Source organism: Cynara cardunculus (assembly GCF_001531365.2).
Source record: "Cynara cardunculus var. scolymus isolate 2C chromosome LG 1, CcrdV1, whole genome shotgun sequence".
NCBI lineage: Eukaryota > Viridiplantae > Streptophyta > Magnoliopsida > Asterales > Asteraceae > Cynara > Cynara cardunculus.
In genome coordinates, this window is record NC_037528.1 from 10,051,432 (window position 1) to 10,065,279 (window position 13,848).

At 32.4% G+C, this 13,848-nt stretch overlaps 1 protein-coding gene across 2 annotated transcripts; it reads left to right on the forward strand.

Annotated features, from left to right (window-relative positions):
* The first annotated feature begins 1,682 nt into the window (after positions 1 to 1,682).
* Positions 1,683 to 3,818, forward strand: LOC112524301 (F-box/kelch-repeat protein At5g60570-like). 2 transcript variants are annotated; one of them, XM_025106295.1, is made up of 2 exons: positions 1,683 to 1,875; positions 2,531 to 3,818. In XM_025106295.1, the coding sequence occupies exons 1-2, from the start codon at positions 1,865 to 1,867 to the stop codon at positions 3,510 to 3,512; spliced, it is 993 nt and encodes a 330-aa protein (XP_024962063.1). In that variant the 5' UTR covers positions 1,683 to 1,864; the 3' UTR covers positions 3,513 to 3,818. The 2 variants fall into 2 exon arrangements, with proteins under 2 accessions (XP_024962063.1, XP_024993362.1); XM_025137594.1 differs by having other exon boundaries at positions 1,683 to 3,818.
* The last annotated feature ends 10,030 nt before the right edge of the window (positions 3,819 to 13,848 follow it).

Genomic DNA, 13,848 nt, shown 5'->3' on the forward strand with positions numbered 1-13,848 from the left:
AATTTGAGAGAGTCGAGGCTCTCTTTACTGTTGGAGAGCTCAGTTGTGGTAGAAAATGATTGAAAGTTTCCTCGATTAAGTAAGATACTGATGGAAGCTATTAATAAGTATCCAAATCGAAATCTGATTTTTTTTGGCAGAAAATTGATTCAAATTTCGAAAACGTAAGAAAATTTAGCGAAGCTGATTTTGAATTTTTTGGTCGACCTCGAGCTGCATGCGGACACACGCTCACACACTAGTTCATTGATTCAAGCACATTTTGGTCCAATTTTGCATCTCCTATGTAAGTGGACCTGTATAGAGGCTTTCCTCCCACAAGCTTTATTTATATCAAGTATCAACTATGAAATATAGACCCATATGGGTTTCACTTTTCCACCAATGTGGGACTAACCTCTACCAGTACTTTGACAATCAATTTCTCATTCGTATCAATTCCGTTTTATACATGAAATATGTCAAAACAGAACTTTTACTCAGACTACGCAAACCTATAGATATATGTTGATCTCGATCATGGGTTCGAGTATATTTTTGGGTCTAAATCGGGTATAAAACCAATATTTTCCAACATAGTCATCTACAAAAGATTTCTAAATCCTTTGTTTGTGAGAATTCATTGAAATTCCAAGATTTTTGAATCGAAACTTTCTTTCAAACTAAACACATAAATGAAATAGAATTCAACTATAACTTTTGACTATTCATTATGACGTATTTTATTTTCCTTTTTTAACTATATAATACATACGACAAATGCAACAAATAAACTTATACACCCTCCTCACATTTGATGAGATTTGAATATTTGGAGGCCAAATGTTACGATACTGCTAGGACAAATGCCATTTGATTTATTTTCCTTTTTTTGCTTTCTAGTAAATAAATTTATAGAATTGCTCTGATACTAGAAGTTGAATCCACTAATATATCGAAAATCAAAATCTATATTTACATATTTATACTTTCAAAATCACGCATCTTTATCTAAATAAGATCAAATAATCCGATATAAAATCACCATAAAATGATTAATTTTTCTCTATCAAATTATTCTTTCTGTCATCAATTTGTCTTAAGTCAACAAGATTTACGGATGGATAAAATCATTAAAATTGAATAAAATATAGAAATACAATACTTGTTTTTATTCATATTTTACTTCAAACTTATGAAATGTTTTTTTTCGTACTTGTTGAAAAAGCAGTTTACCCCATCTTCCATTACTTAATTGTTTGCATGTACTTTTGTCATGACAAATGGATGATTTGATGCTACGTTTAGAGTTTAATCAATAACTCAGTTGTTTCGATGGAAATTGTCTTCTATGGGCCTTTATAGCAATCATAGTTGACAACGGGCATTTCAATTCTGTTATAATTCTTATATTCATTATATCTGTAATCGTGTTGCACACACATGACCAACGTTGTCTTTTTATCTTTTGCAAGAAAACTTAATTTGGATTGCGAATTTTTCTACAGAAATTACCTTCGTTTTGAGGGTCTTGGAATAAATTGTGTGGAATTGTATGGATAAACTAAAAAAACAAAGGATGATAGTTGCAAAGTAAGCGAATCTTAAGGGGTCTTAGTGTAATATTTAGACACAGAACATCTTTTTTCACTTTCAGTCCATTTTCTCTTTCAACCAGTTTCAGTCTTTCTAGAGTTTAGAAGACGTACCCTTTTATCTCATCTCTCTTTCTCTCTCTGTCTCTCAAACACACGGAGGATTCCATTGGATTGCCGGCGAGATGTCTGCATGTGCACGGTTGTTTCCGGCTCTGCTGCCTTCTTTTTGACCTCTGAGATCCGAATTTCAATAATCTCCGGCGACTCTCTCATCGACGTGATTCGTGATGCTATTACGGTGAGATCCAGATTTTTTTCGCGCCGCTGTTATATTTGGATCTTACTTATCTCAACCACTGTTTGTATCAATTCAATTTGATTTGATGTTTTCGTCCACAAAGAAAAAAATTGGTTGAAAGGTTTTGAGTGTTTTGATGGATTTTGATCGATTCAAGGGTAGAAGGTTGATATGTGTTGCAAACTTGTTTGATATATGATTCCTGGTGGGTACTTTTTTGGGGGGTTTTCATGTTCTTCTGATTTGCATAAATTGATGGATAGGATGTAGAATAATTACATTGAAAGATCAAAACTGGATTTTGTTCATTGGGATAAAGAGGTATAGCAAATTCAAATTGGGTTTTTTTCTTCATTTTTTGGGGGTATATACACCTAGTTTGGTTTTGGGAATTTGGGTTATACAGAAATATTGTGAGAAAAATGGGGTTAGATTCTGATAAAAAGAAGTTGATGAGTTCTCGTTACAAGATAAATAACTCTTCCTCAGAATATTTGTTGGAGGAAGAAAAAGATCTAGAAGAAGGAAGTGGGGTAGAAAAGATGAAGAACAAGGGAGGACAGTATGATGGTCAGCTGAAATATGGATCAAATGATTCTCTTCTTCCTGGCATGTATGATGATGTTGCTTTAATTTGTCTTTCTTGGGTATGCAGATTCGATTATGCTTCACTATCATGTCTAAATACAAGGTTTAATTTTCTCATGAAAAGTGGGTATTTGTATGAGTTAAGGAAACAATTGGGAGTAGTAGAGCATTGGGTGTATATGGTTTCTGATCCTAGGGGGTGGGAGGGGTTTGATCCAACGAGAAAGAAGTGGATGAGGTTGCCAAAAATTCCTTGTGACGAGTGTTTTAATCACGCAGATAAGGAATCTTTAGCTGTGGGTAGTGAATTGCTGGTTTTTGGTCGTGAACTGTTTGAGTTTGCCATATGGAAGTACAGTTTGGTTCGTGGGCTTTGGGTGAAGTGTGAGGGAATGAATCATCCTCGTTGTTTATTTGGGTCAGGGACTCTTGGATCAATAGCCATTGTTGCAGGAGGGAGTGACCAGAATGGAAACATTCTGAAATCTGCAGAGCTATACGATTCATCAACTGGTAAATGGACAATGTTGCCCAATATGCACTCCCCTCGTAGATTATGCTCCGGTTTTTTCATGGATGGAAAGTTTTATGTGATAGGAGGGATGACAAGTCCCAATGATTCATTAACTTGTGGAGAAGAGTTTGATCTTAAGACGAAAAAGTGGAGGAAAATCGATGGGATGTACCCTAATGTAAACAGGGCTGCCCAGGCTCCTCCTCTTGTTGCAGTAGTTAGTGATGAGCTGTATGCAGTTGAGTATTTGAGCAATATGGTGAAGAAATATGACAAAGAGAAGAACTCGTGGGATGTTCTGGGCAGACTTCCGGTCAGGGCTGATTCTTCAAACGGTTGGGGCCTAGCCTTCAAGGCTTGTGGGGAAAGACTTCTAGTAGTGGGTGGACAAAGGGGTCCAGAGGGTGAAGCCATTGTTCTCAATTCTTGGACTCCAAAATCAGGGGTCAAAGATGGCATCTTGGATTGGAAGGTTCTTGGTATCAAGGAACATGCTGGAGTATTCGTTTACAACTGTGCTGTAATGGGTTGCTGAGGACCTGACCATAGGTTTTTCTCATCTTAACCTAAACTTTCTTTTCAGGGGTAACATTGTCGATTGCCAGATGATAATTTCATTTTCACCATCACTTCTCTTAAACATTGTTGCAACTCAATTTCAGTACTTCCATAATCTGCTTCCTCTTTAGTCACAGGGGTGCACCTTTCTTCTTTCTTTGTTTTTTTTTTTTTTTTCCTTTCATATCTTTGTGTGCTTCCTTTGTTCCTTGGCAGCCTACTCCCTGTGCCAATAAACTGCAAAAAGAAAAAAAAATCATAATGAAGTTCAAGTTGACTGTTCTGTTGTTTGAGCCCAATTTTAACACTCACTTATGCTGTATTGCTTACCTCTGATTTATCTTGTAGATCATTAAGTATTGCTACACCAAGAACAAGAGAGATGATTGAAATCTAAAGCTAAAGAGCACACACATCCACATAACCAAATTTTAACAATCTTCCTTGTTGCATGTTCCATAACCAAATTCATGTTTGTTTCCATCATCTACATCCACATCCTTATGTTTATACAGTTATACTTTTGGGATATGGGAATAGCCCAGTACAGTTTAAGCGCACACAGTCATATTATTGTGGGTATGTTTCAAAAGTATTGAAAGTAGCTTTGATTGGGTAGTAGTATCTGGTTTTGGCAGATCAATCTATTCTGGCCAGTTGAAGAAAAAGATATTTGGTTTGTATGGCCAATAGTTGGATGCCATGGATTTATGCTGTTGGATATGAGAGCCAAAGCCAATTAGCAGTAAAACATAATTACAGCTACAGTTGATATTTGATTGAACAGAGTCTAGAATGGGTGGGGTGAGGAGGATGAAACAGTAAGCATCATGAATAGGACAGAAGATGAGGGTTAAATGTGTCAGATAATGTCTGAGTTTTAACATATGATGGTAACAATTTGTTAAGATGAGTTTTAACTCAGACCCAACAAAATTACATATTCAGAAATAAAAACTCAAGCTTTATTAATTTAACATAAATTACAAATATATATGGATAAAATTGGCACATAAAAAAACAAAAGACATCACTTCAATGTAAACATAATAAATACCTTAAATGAAGTAGCACATGACAAGCATGTGTTGTATATCTAATTGAATATTTTAAAAAAATGTAAATTGTGATTTTTGTATGAATTGATTTAGTTTTAATGTTGTAAGGGAATGTTATGTATTTTATTTAAATCTTGTAAAAAGAATATTTTATATGAATTATTATTAGAAGGAAGCTCAAAGTGGACAAAAAGGTTTGGGCCAGCAGGGCTGGATTGATTCCTTTTTCTATAACTAACCTCAAAACAAATTAATAATTTTGAATATTTAATGTAAATTCACAACATATAAAAAAAATCACAATTAATCAGATAGAATCATTTCACATCAGTTTTGAACTAGTGTTAAACATTTTGATAACCTTAGAATCCTAAGCTATTTTTATCTTTTTAGTTTCTGTTTAGATCAGGTTGAGAAATGAAAATGACAGAGAATGAATTTTCATTCTATCCGGTTTAACCAGGAATGAAATTATGGGCTTCTGGTGGAATGATCCTATTATATTACAGAAAACCAAACAGTTTCTTTTATTTTCATTCTCATTGATTACTGTCTAATATCTCTAATCAAACACTCCCTTAAACACTTTGAAATAAGATGTCTAAACATGAATAGTAGTCAATTCCATCCATTGCTATAAAACTAAAAAAGCTTTATGTAATAAGCTGTGTAAATATATAAATTAGGTTTTGGGTAAGAATTGGAAATGTGGTATGCCTAATAGACTTATGGCTGGTTGGACATGATGACTTTTGGGATGAGTTAGGAGTCATGGATAAGCTGAAAGTAGATTACAATGATTTGGACAATTTCCACCGTGAGCAGAGTGGAGAACATAACAATCCAGGAGGTGAGGAGGGGTAGAGAATAAACAACTAAGAATGGATATAATAACCTTAGGTGGCGTTTGTTTTTTAAAAAAAATTTAAGCTTGAAGTCTTATTTTACTTCTGATTTATAAGAAGTGGGGTTGAAGTCTGAAATCTGAATCAATAAGACTGTTTGTTTTTATAAACTGATAAACATATGAATTTGTTTAAATTGTCTATTTTACCTCATTAAAAATTTATAGTGTTGAATTTATAGATAAATTTATACAATTTCACATATTTATTCCTCATAATTACGAAATTTACATCTAAATTATATAATTAAAATTCATTTAAACGAAAATGTGTCATCAACGGTGTTTAACACATTTAAATCCTATTAAAATACATCAATTGAGAGATGTGAGGATTGATTTGGTAAGGATCGGTTCAGAGAAATGATCGATTAAGGTTAATTGATGGAGAAACGCCGTTGTTGAGGGTTTGAAGAACAATAAGAGGCAAATAAGAAAGTGGTTTATCTTTTACCAGACAAGAGGAAAATAAGACACGAGTGTCTCTGAAAAATTGGAAAAAAAAAAAACAGTCTAAATGACCTTACCTCTTAATAAATCAGATATAAAAGGCTGATAGGAATTTTTTTTTATAAATAAACAAACAAGGTCTTAGACAATTCCTACTGATATAACATCTAATAAGAATTCTTGGAGACACATAACCGAGTTAGCAGATTATTCAAATCGAGTATTAGCTACTGCATACAATGGAGATGGACACAGATGATATGGGTTATGGAGTCGACAAGTAGGTCAACAGTTTCCTACATTAGATATAAGAAGGGAGTTTGTGCCGGTAGTTAAGAGTGCTCAACAGGGAGGGAATAGAAGGGGATGACATCAGAAGTAGGATCGYCGAACGGTCTTCTGGCTCCGTGGCTCCTGACCTTGGAATCCCTATGTTGGTGTAAGAGTAGACAAGTGGATCTACAGGGTTTAAACCGTAGTAGCAGATAAAAGCGTTGACCAACTATGGGATAATGGGAACTTAAGATCACCACTATATCTGGTTTGCGAAATTAAATATTGTTTATAAAATTATGCATCTTATTAGTGAATATTTGGACATACATGATTCTGAAACGTGTTCTGAAAAATTGTTGGCGTCATTGTGTAAGAAAACCCGATTCTTATTAGGCCCTACGCCTAGCGGAAACCTTTTTAAAATTTTGCAATCCAAGCCAGTATCAAGTTTGAGGTAGCACAAAAAGGGACAAAAAAGGAAATTAGATATATTGATTTGAATATTGAAATAATGTTTTGTTTTAGATAGATGGTATATTGAGGCATTAATATTAGAGTTACCTGAAAATCCAAAAAAAAAATTGTGTATGTAAATTTTGTGTTGTGATAATAGTTGTTGATACCGGGTAGAGGATGACAATATTGATATTGAACTTTATATTGGAATTAGAATTTTAGAGCTTAATGGTCGAGTGAATTAATCATTAAACTTGTTAAGTAAAAAAAATAAGGGTGAGCATAGGCGGGTACCCGTCCTATTTGACAGGAACTGAAACCGACGGTTCTTGAGATATTAGAACCGGAACCGGTTAGAGCGGTTCTTGAATTTTTAGAACGGGGAACCGGTTTCTGTTCCGGTACCTGCTTCCTAAAATATTAAATTTTTGTTATTTATAAATAAAAAATAAAATATCGTCAAAACACTAAATAAATAAAAAAGAATACAAATTATATGAAATAATGGTTACAAATATTGTTTAACGATTACAAATCATAATAGACTAATAGTAAATGTTGAAAGTTTAACTATTACATACTATAATTATAAATGTTCAAAGTTTAACAATTACATACTACGAATCCAATTAAACACACAATTTGAGAAAAATACGAATCATTTTATCTCAAATTATGAATCTAGAGTTCTAAGTTCTTGACTTAACTTAAACTAGAAGAGTACTCGTGCAATGCAGCGAGACACATCTCGATTTTAATGTTCTATTTTATTAATTGTCTCTTTCGATGTTATAATACGATTTTATGTGTTTTTAAGAAAACAATAATGATTTTATTTTTGAATAAAATATAAATTTGAAAAAAAATATATATATTAATGTTAATACCAGATTAATTATTTAAAAGTTTTCAATTTTTATGTAACTTCTTTAATTTTTTTTTTATAATTTAATTTAAGTTTAATAACGAAATAATTTATTTTTGGTTTAATAATATACCATTTTATAAAGATAATAATTAAGTATTTTATTAGAACTCAATGATTATCCTAATTATATTTTAGATTTTTTATATTTAAAATGAGATGTTTATCATGTATTTGATTATGTTTATATGCAGTTAGTTACACGAATTCAGATATGAAGCTTTAATAAGTTGTACCTTACGCACAATCTACTTGCAATCTTGAGTTTTAAGTAATATGCATTAATAAACAGTACTTTATGCATAAAAAGTGGTTTTTAAGAGTTTTTGTCAAATGCTTTATAATATAGTATAGATTTAGTATTAAAAAAATATACTTTTTTTTAATTGAAAAATACCGGGTATTCGCCGGTTCCGGGTACCCGGAACTGGTCCCGACGGGTAACGGTTCCGAAAAATTGAGAACCGGAACCATTCTCAATCGGTTCCGCATTTTAGAAACCGAAACCACTCATATCGGTTCCAGTCCGCAAGTGGGTACCCGGTTCCGCTGCTCACCCCTAGTAAAAAGCATACCCTTCATTTTAACTAGTAAAACAAGTTTAACTTGGCATGCTCGACAAGATCAATTATTATTATTTTTTAACCAAGTCTTTGACTTACTCTGGCCTACTATTATTTACTCTACTTTGGATGTTAAAGTAATAACTTTATCTTTCGACATTAGATTTCTATAACATATTATTGTTAAATAGACAACATGAAAACGTTCATTCAATAGAAAAAGAAACACGAATCGGTGTATGTTTGACAAAAGTCATCAGTATACATCCAACATGAATTCAAACTCTTGACATCAATTAAATGTATCAAACATTTTTCCACAAAGAAATCAAAATAATTTAACATCAAATACGATTAAACTTGTTCACTAATTAAGCACGTGAATCATCATAATTGTTGCTCTCATTTCATATATTCTCTTTCTTGAACATTTAGTTATCAAGTAGTTTGATGAGATGTATCCTCCATAAGATGTGATTTTGAATAATTTCATCATACAATTAAGCTTACGCATATGAACAGTGAACCTAGTGAATTAAACATATGTTTAGCAATCATTAAATCATTAATTGCATGATTCAAAATTATGGCGTATGTGGTTGTCAAATAAAGTTTGACTGGACTAATACTCCAGTAATAATAATGACTGATCAGTCTTTTGAGTTTTCTAAATGATAAGTTTATGTTTTTGTTAATAAACTTTACCTACCATTAACATTATCTTATATTAATACATATTCATAATGTAACATTTTTTCTATCAGCTAGTTTTTAAATGTAACATGTGTTTGTATGTAAACAAAAACCTACCTTTCTCTCTAATTTTTTTTATTAACCTGAATATCCAACCAGCTATGCGAGCCGACTAATCCCAGGACGACCACCTGCTTTACAGATAACCCGGAGTCATCGTATTTGAACCTCCGTGACCACAAATAAATTTTTATTCCAAGGTTTTAGCACCGGTCTATCCTATATGTACTCCAGTTTATTCGAAGTCTCCCAATGGTGTAAGGCCGTCGTCGTCGACCTTGGATTTAAATTTAGGACCTCCTAATACTTTTAACCTTTGGAGTCATATTTAAACCAATCAAACACCACCCTTGTGGTTCCTTTCTCTCTAATTTTTAAATGGACACCTAACAATTTGTGATGAATTTACTAGCTTCCTATCAGGAAACACTCTTTAAAACTCCACCCTTCCATGAGTGACATCTTTACCCCCACCCCCTTTACATACCTTTTGACAAGTTGAACCTTTGACAATTTGAGGTGGGGTATTCACATTATAGGACTTGGTACCTCCACTAGCTTCAACAATAATGGGTGGGTGTATGGCCATATAGGCTTCACACTAATATTTGGTCATAGGCTCAAATGTCTTCTTTACCCTTTATAGCTTTTTGAATTTCAAAAAAGGATACATTTAACATCAAGACCTATTCTAAAACAGCTAACACGCAAGTTTACATTGTTATGACCAGGTCATGATGTCAACTCACGAAAACAAGTTTTTCGTAAAGCAAACATGTAAAGGCTTCTTTCCGCAACCTTTGTTAAACCAAAGAGCCGTACATGGACAACTGTACGTGTTTACATGTGTAGTCAGTGTCTATCTTTTCTATGAAACCAGACAAATCTCATTCGAAAAGTGAAAACTAGAGTTAGTCAATGCGCATCTTGGCAATAGATAATAGATATGAACATTTCTTTAAAACTCAAGTTTCATGTCAAAAAGACGTTTCATTTACACAATTTCAATTTCATCTTTATTGCTTTTTCTTTTTATCAAATAACACTTATATGATTTCTCTTTTTATATGGGTCCAATCCACTTACTTTTGTTTCTTGTACTTGGGTCATAAAGATATGTCTAATTCGTTAGTAGTTACCTGGAAGTTCATCTACATCTAAAGGAAAGTTCATACTTGCATCATCATTACAGTCTTTTCTCGTAAGTATCCATTTTTAGAGCATAATAGTGGGATTCTTTTGATTAGTGCCAGCTAATCTCAAAACTATACCTTAATAGACATAAAAAAAACCATATCACATGGATGATTTTTTGTTGCTCGTACATTAAAACACTTAAATTAGGGTTTGAAGGCACGACCACCACTTTATTACCGAAAGTCTTGGCTATTCTAATAAACCTAAAGATTTTCACTTTTAAATACCAAATTGAATCAAATTAACCAATAAATATTACTTGTAATTTGGGTATAGGGATGAGATGTACGCAGATCCATCTACTACCCCTTAACAATAGCATGCTTGTTTCCCTGCATACCCTCAACATTTTCACAATTAAATGCCAGACATGTTAGGTTTCACGTCAAAAACACTTCAATTTTTTTATGTTAGTATGAAAACCCTGAAAAAACCAATAAAGCAAAAAAAAATGTAAATTTGAAATTGTTGATCAATAGACAATCGAAATTAAAACTAGTCGACGAAGTATTGGTTAACCTCTCTTATTAAATGATTTTGTTTACAAGTTGTATCATGTAGTAATGCAAATTCAGATTTGGGGAAAGTAGCTTTCGGCATGTAACTCAGTTGGCAAATGGATGGGTAATTTTGTCCAGATATAAGACAGGTCCGAAGGTTTGATACAACGCTAGTCTCAGTCGTTGAGTGGGCCAACAAATAACCCCCTCATGTTGACGTATTTGGAGACATGTTTTGTAGAGTCGGTTAGGGTTACAAGTAATCAACTTTTTTATACGGGTTTAAAAAAATAATATTCATATACCGTATATCTATGTCATTTACAATTAATCATAACTAATTGCATTCGATTATAATGCATGGAAAAAGGAAGATTTTGTTTGAGAATAAATTAATCGAGAAAATCATTAACCATCTAATCTATAATAGAATATTGTCTACTTTATCCATTATATTCTTCAAATTTCTTTACTAAAGTTCCCATAAAAGCAAAATGTTTACGGTGTTCGATAGAATTCTCCAAGAATGACGATACAACCAAAATAAATATAATACTTTTTAATATTTTTTAAAATTATATTTATATATTTTTTAAACAATTTTTTTTTTGTCGTAGATGTTGTTTTATCAAATATTTACAATGAAAACATTTATCAGTAACACTTACTATCATCACTTATAGGTAAAGTGATATTATTTTTATTTATTAAAATAAACGATATTATTTTAAAATTAGATGGGGCCTTGGCTACCTGTTTCGGTGGCACGAGTTTGTGGGCGGAAAAAAGATAAAACAGCGAGTGGTTTACTGCATGATGGGTTTTATGAGTATATTCATTGTTATCCATATTCTATCTACTTCAAGTGCATCACCCATAACCAAAACACAATATAATATATATATATATATATATATATATATGTGTGTGTGTGTGTGAGAGAGAGAGAGAGAGGGGATAAATAATAAGTTGTAATATCTCTATTTGTTTTGGTTAAATAGAAGGTAGTGTGAGAATACGTAGAACATTTGTACCGTTTTTTAAAAGAGCTCTTGAGAAGAGAAGATATGTTGTCTACTTCAACAGAGGCTAGACGAACACGTTGCTCCAGAGTACTAAGAGGATGCTAGACAGGCGAGAGGGCTAGATGAATACATATTGCTCTAAAAGTATCGAGAGACCATGGCTCTGATACTATGTGAAAAATATGTGGAACCCCCATATCACTCTCTAAAAGAGCCCTTGAAAAGATAAAGAAGATTCCAACATATATTTAAGAGAAATGATTCAAGTCTAGCAGATATGAGACTCTAACATGAAGTATTATAAGTTGTAAGAATTAAAGTTAGTATTCGAAATGTGTTTTATGTTGTAAAAATGCATAAACATGTTTTATAATGTGTGGATTGTATGGTTTAAGGTTAATTCAAAGTGCAAGGGCTCTTATAGGATATAGTGGTCACATAGATAATTGCTTTGAGTGCAAGGATGTTGTTTTTTTGTCGACATATAATGTATAAATCGACAAGAACGCGCTTCTTGTTTGATTATTACATGTATTTGTTGTTTGTGGTTACTCTACGTTGTTACCCTATGATTAAGGTTTTTATAGGGAGCATGCATGCTTATTTAAACTTGTTATAACATGAGGTTAAACTATTATTTGTCATTGTTGACGTTAAAGTACATGATGAAACTCAGTAGATCTTCACGTCTATATATTTTTTCTGAAAAAAAGATGCAATTTAGAGCTAGAAAAGGCATTGAGATTTTAAAGTTGTTCAAATATGCAGTTAAGACTTGATTGTGATCTTTGAAATGATATTGAAACAATAATGCAATTGCTTTTTAACTCCATATTTTATGTTTTATATAGGATGATGAGGACTCCAAAAAATAATATAAAAGTAGTACATGGTGATTTTGCTTTTCCGTAACGAGATTAAGGGGTTGTTTATCAAATTTTCTATCAAGTCATGCATGGATAAATTTGTCTGTCTAGATAAACATGTAGTGTTGTTTCTTTTTTCTTCTGAATCGATGATTTGGATGACAAAATTGATCATTTTACACATCAATGAACTGAACATTGTTTAACAAATATCACAGTACAAACAAATAAATTAATATCAAGATGCATTATTCTCATCAAATATCATAGTACTAACTACTAACAAATCGATTATTTTGTCTTTGAGGTTTGATTGAACTGATTAATACCAACAGTATCATAAACACCTTGGTTTCTAAAAAAACTGAAATATCCAAAAAGAAAACAAAAAAGCAGATATCTAGAACTAAAGAACCCCAAATCAAGATTGGATACCCTAAAGATCGTACCCCTAGAATTGGGGAAAAAAAAAGCAAGAAATTGAATAAAATAAACTGTTGAGAATGTCTAGGAAATCGATCTTTATGAAAACCGAAGAAGCAATCGATCTTGCCAGTGCAGATAGAAGAAATCGATCTTGTATGAAAACCGAAGAAGAAACAAAATCTTGCCGCAGTAAATAGGAGAAATCGATCTTGTATGAAAACCGAAGAAGAAATTGATGTGTTAATGAAACCGAAGAAGAAATCGATCTGTTAATGAAAACCGAAGAAAAAATTGATCTTGCCAGTAACCAATTTGTTGATGAAAACCGATGAAGGCTCAATGGAAGGAGAAATCGTTGGTCGCCAGAAAGGAAGAAGAAATTGACAAAAATGAGGCTCAATGGAAGGATGTGTGTATTGAAAGAAGCTAGGGGTGAAAGGAGGCGTGTATTGAAGAGGCATGTTTATGAAAACTCAAGGGCAAGTGTGTCTTTTTTTTAGCTGAATGTGGACAACAACCCTCCATCTGTGCAATGTGAATAAACTCCAAGTAAACACCCTATTATGATTTCTGACTGTGCAAATAAGTCGGAAGCCCAATTAATCCCAGTAAATCGTAAATAAACAACCCCTAAATTGTATATTATTACAACATACATTATACATATACTAGAAGGGTACTCGCGCAATGCAGCGAGATACATCTTAATTTTAATATTTTATTTTATTATTTATCTCAGTCGATGTTATAGTGTGGTCTTATATGATTTTGAAAAAATGATGATGTTTTTTATTTTTGAATAAAATATAAATTTGAAAATATTATAAAAATTTGAAAAAATTATATCAATATAATATCAAATCAACTATTTAAAATTCTTATTTTTGTATAATTTTTTAATTCAATTATTTTAT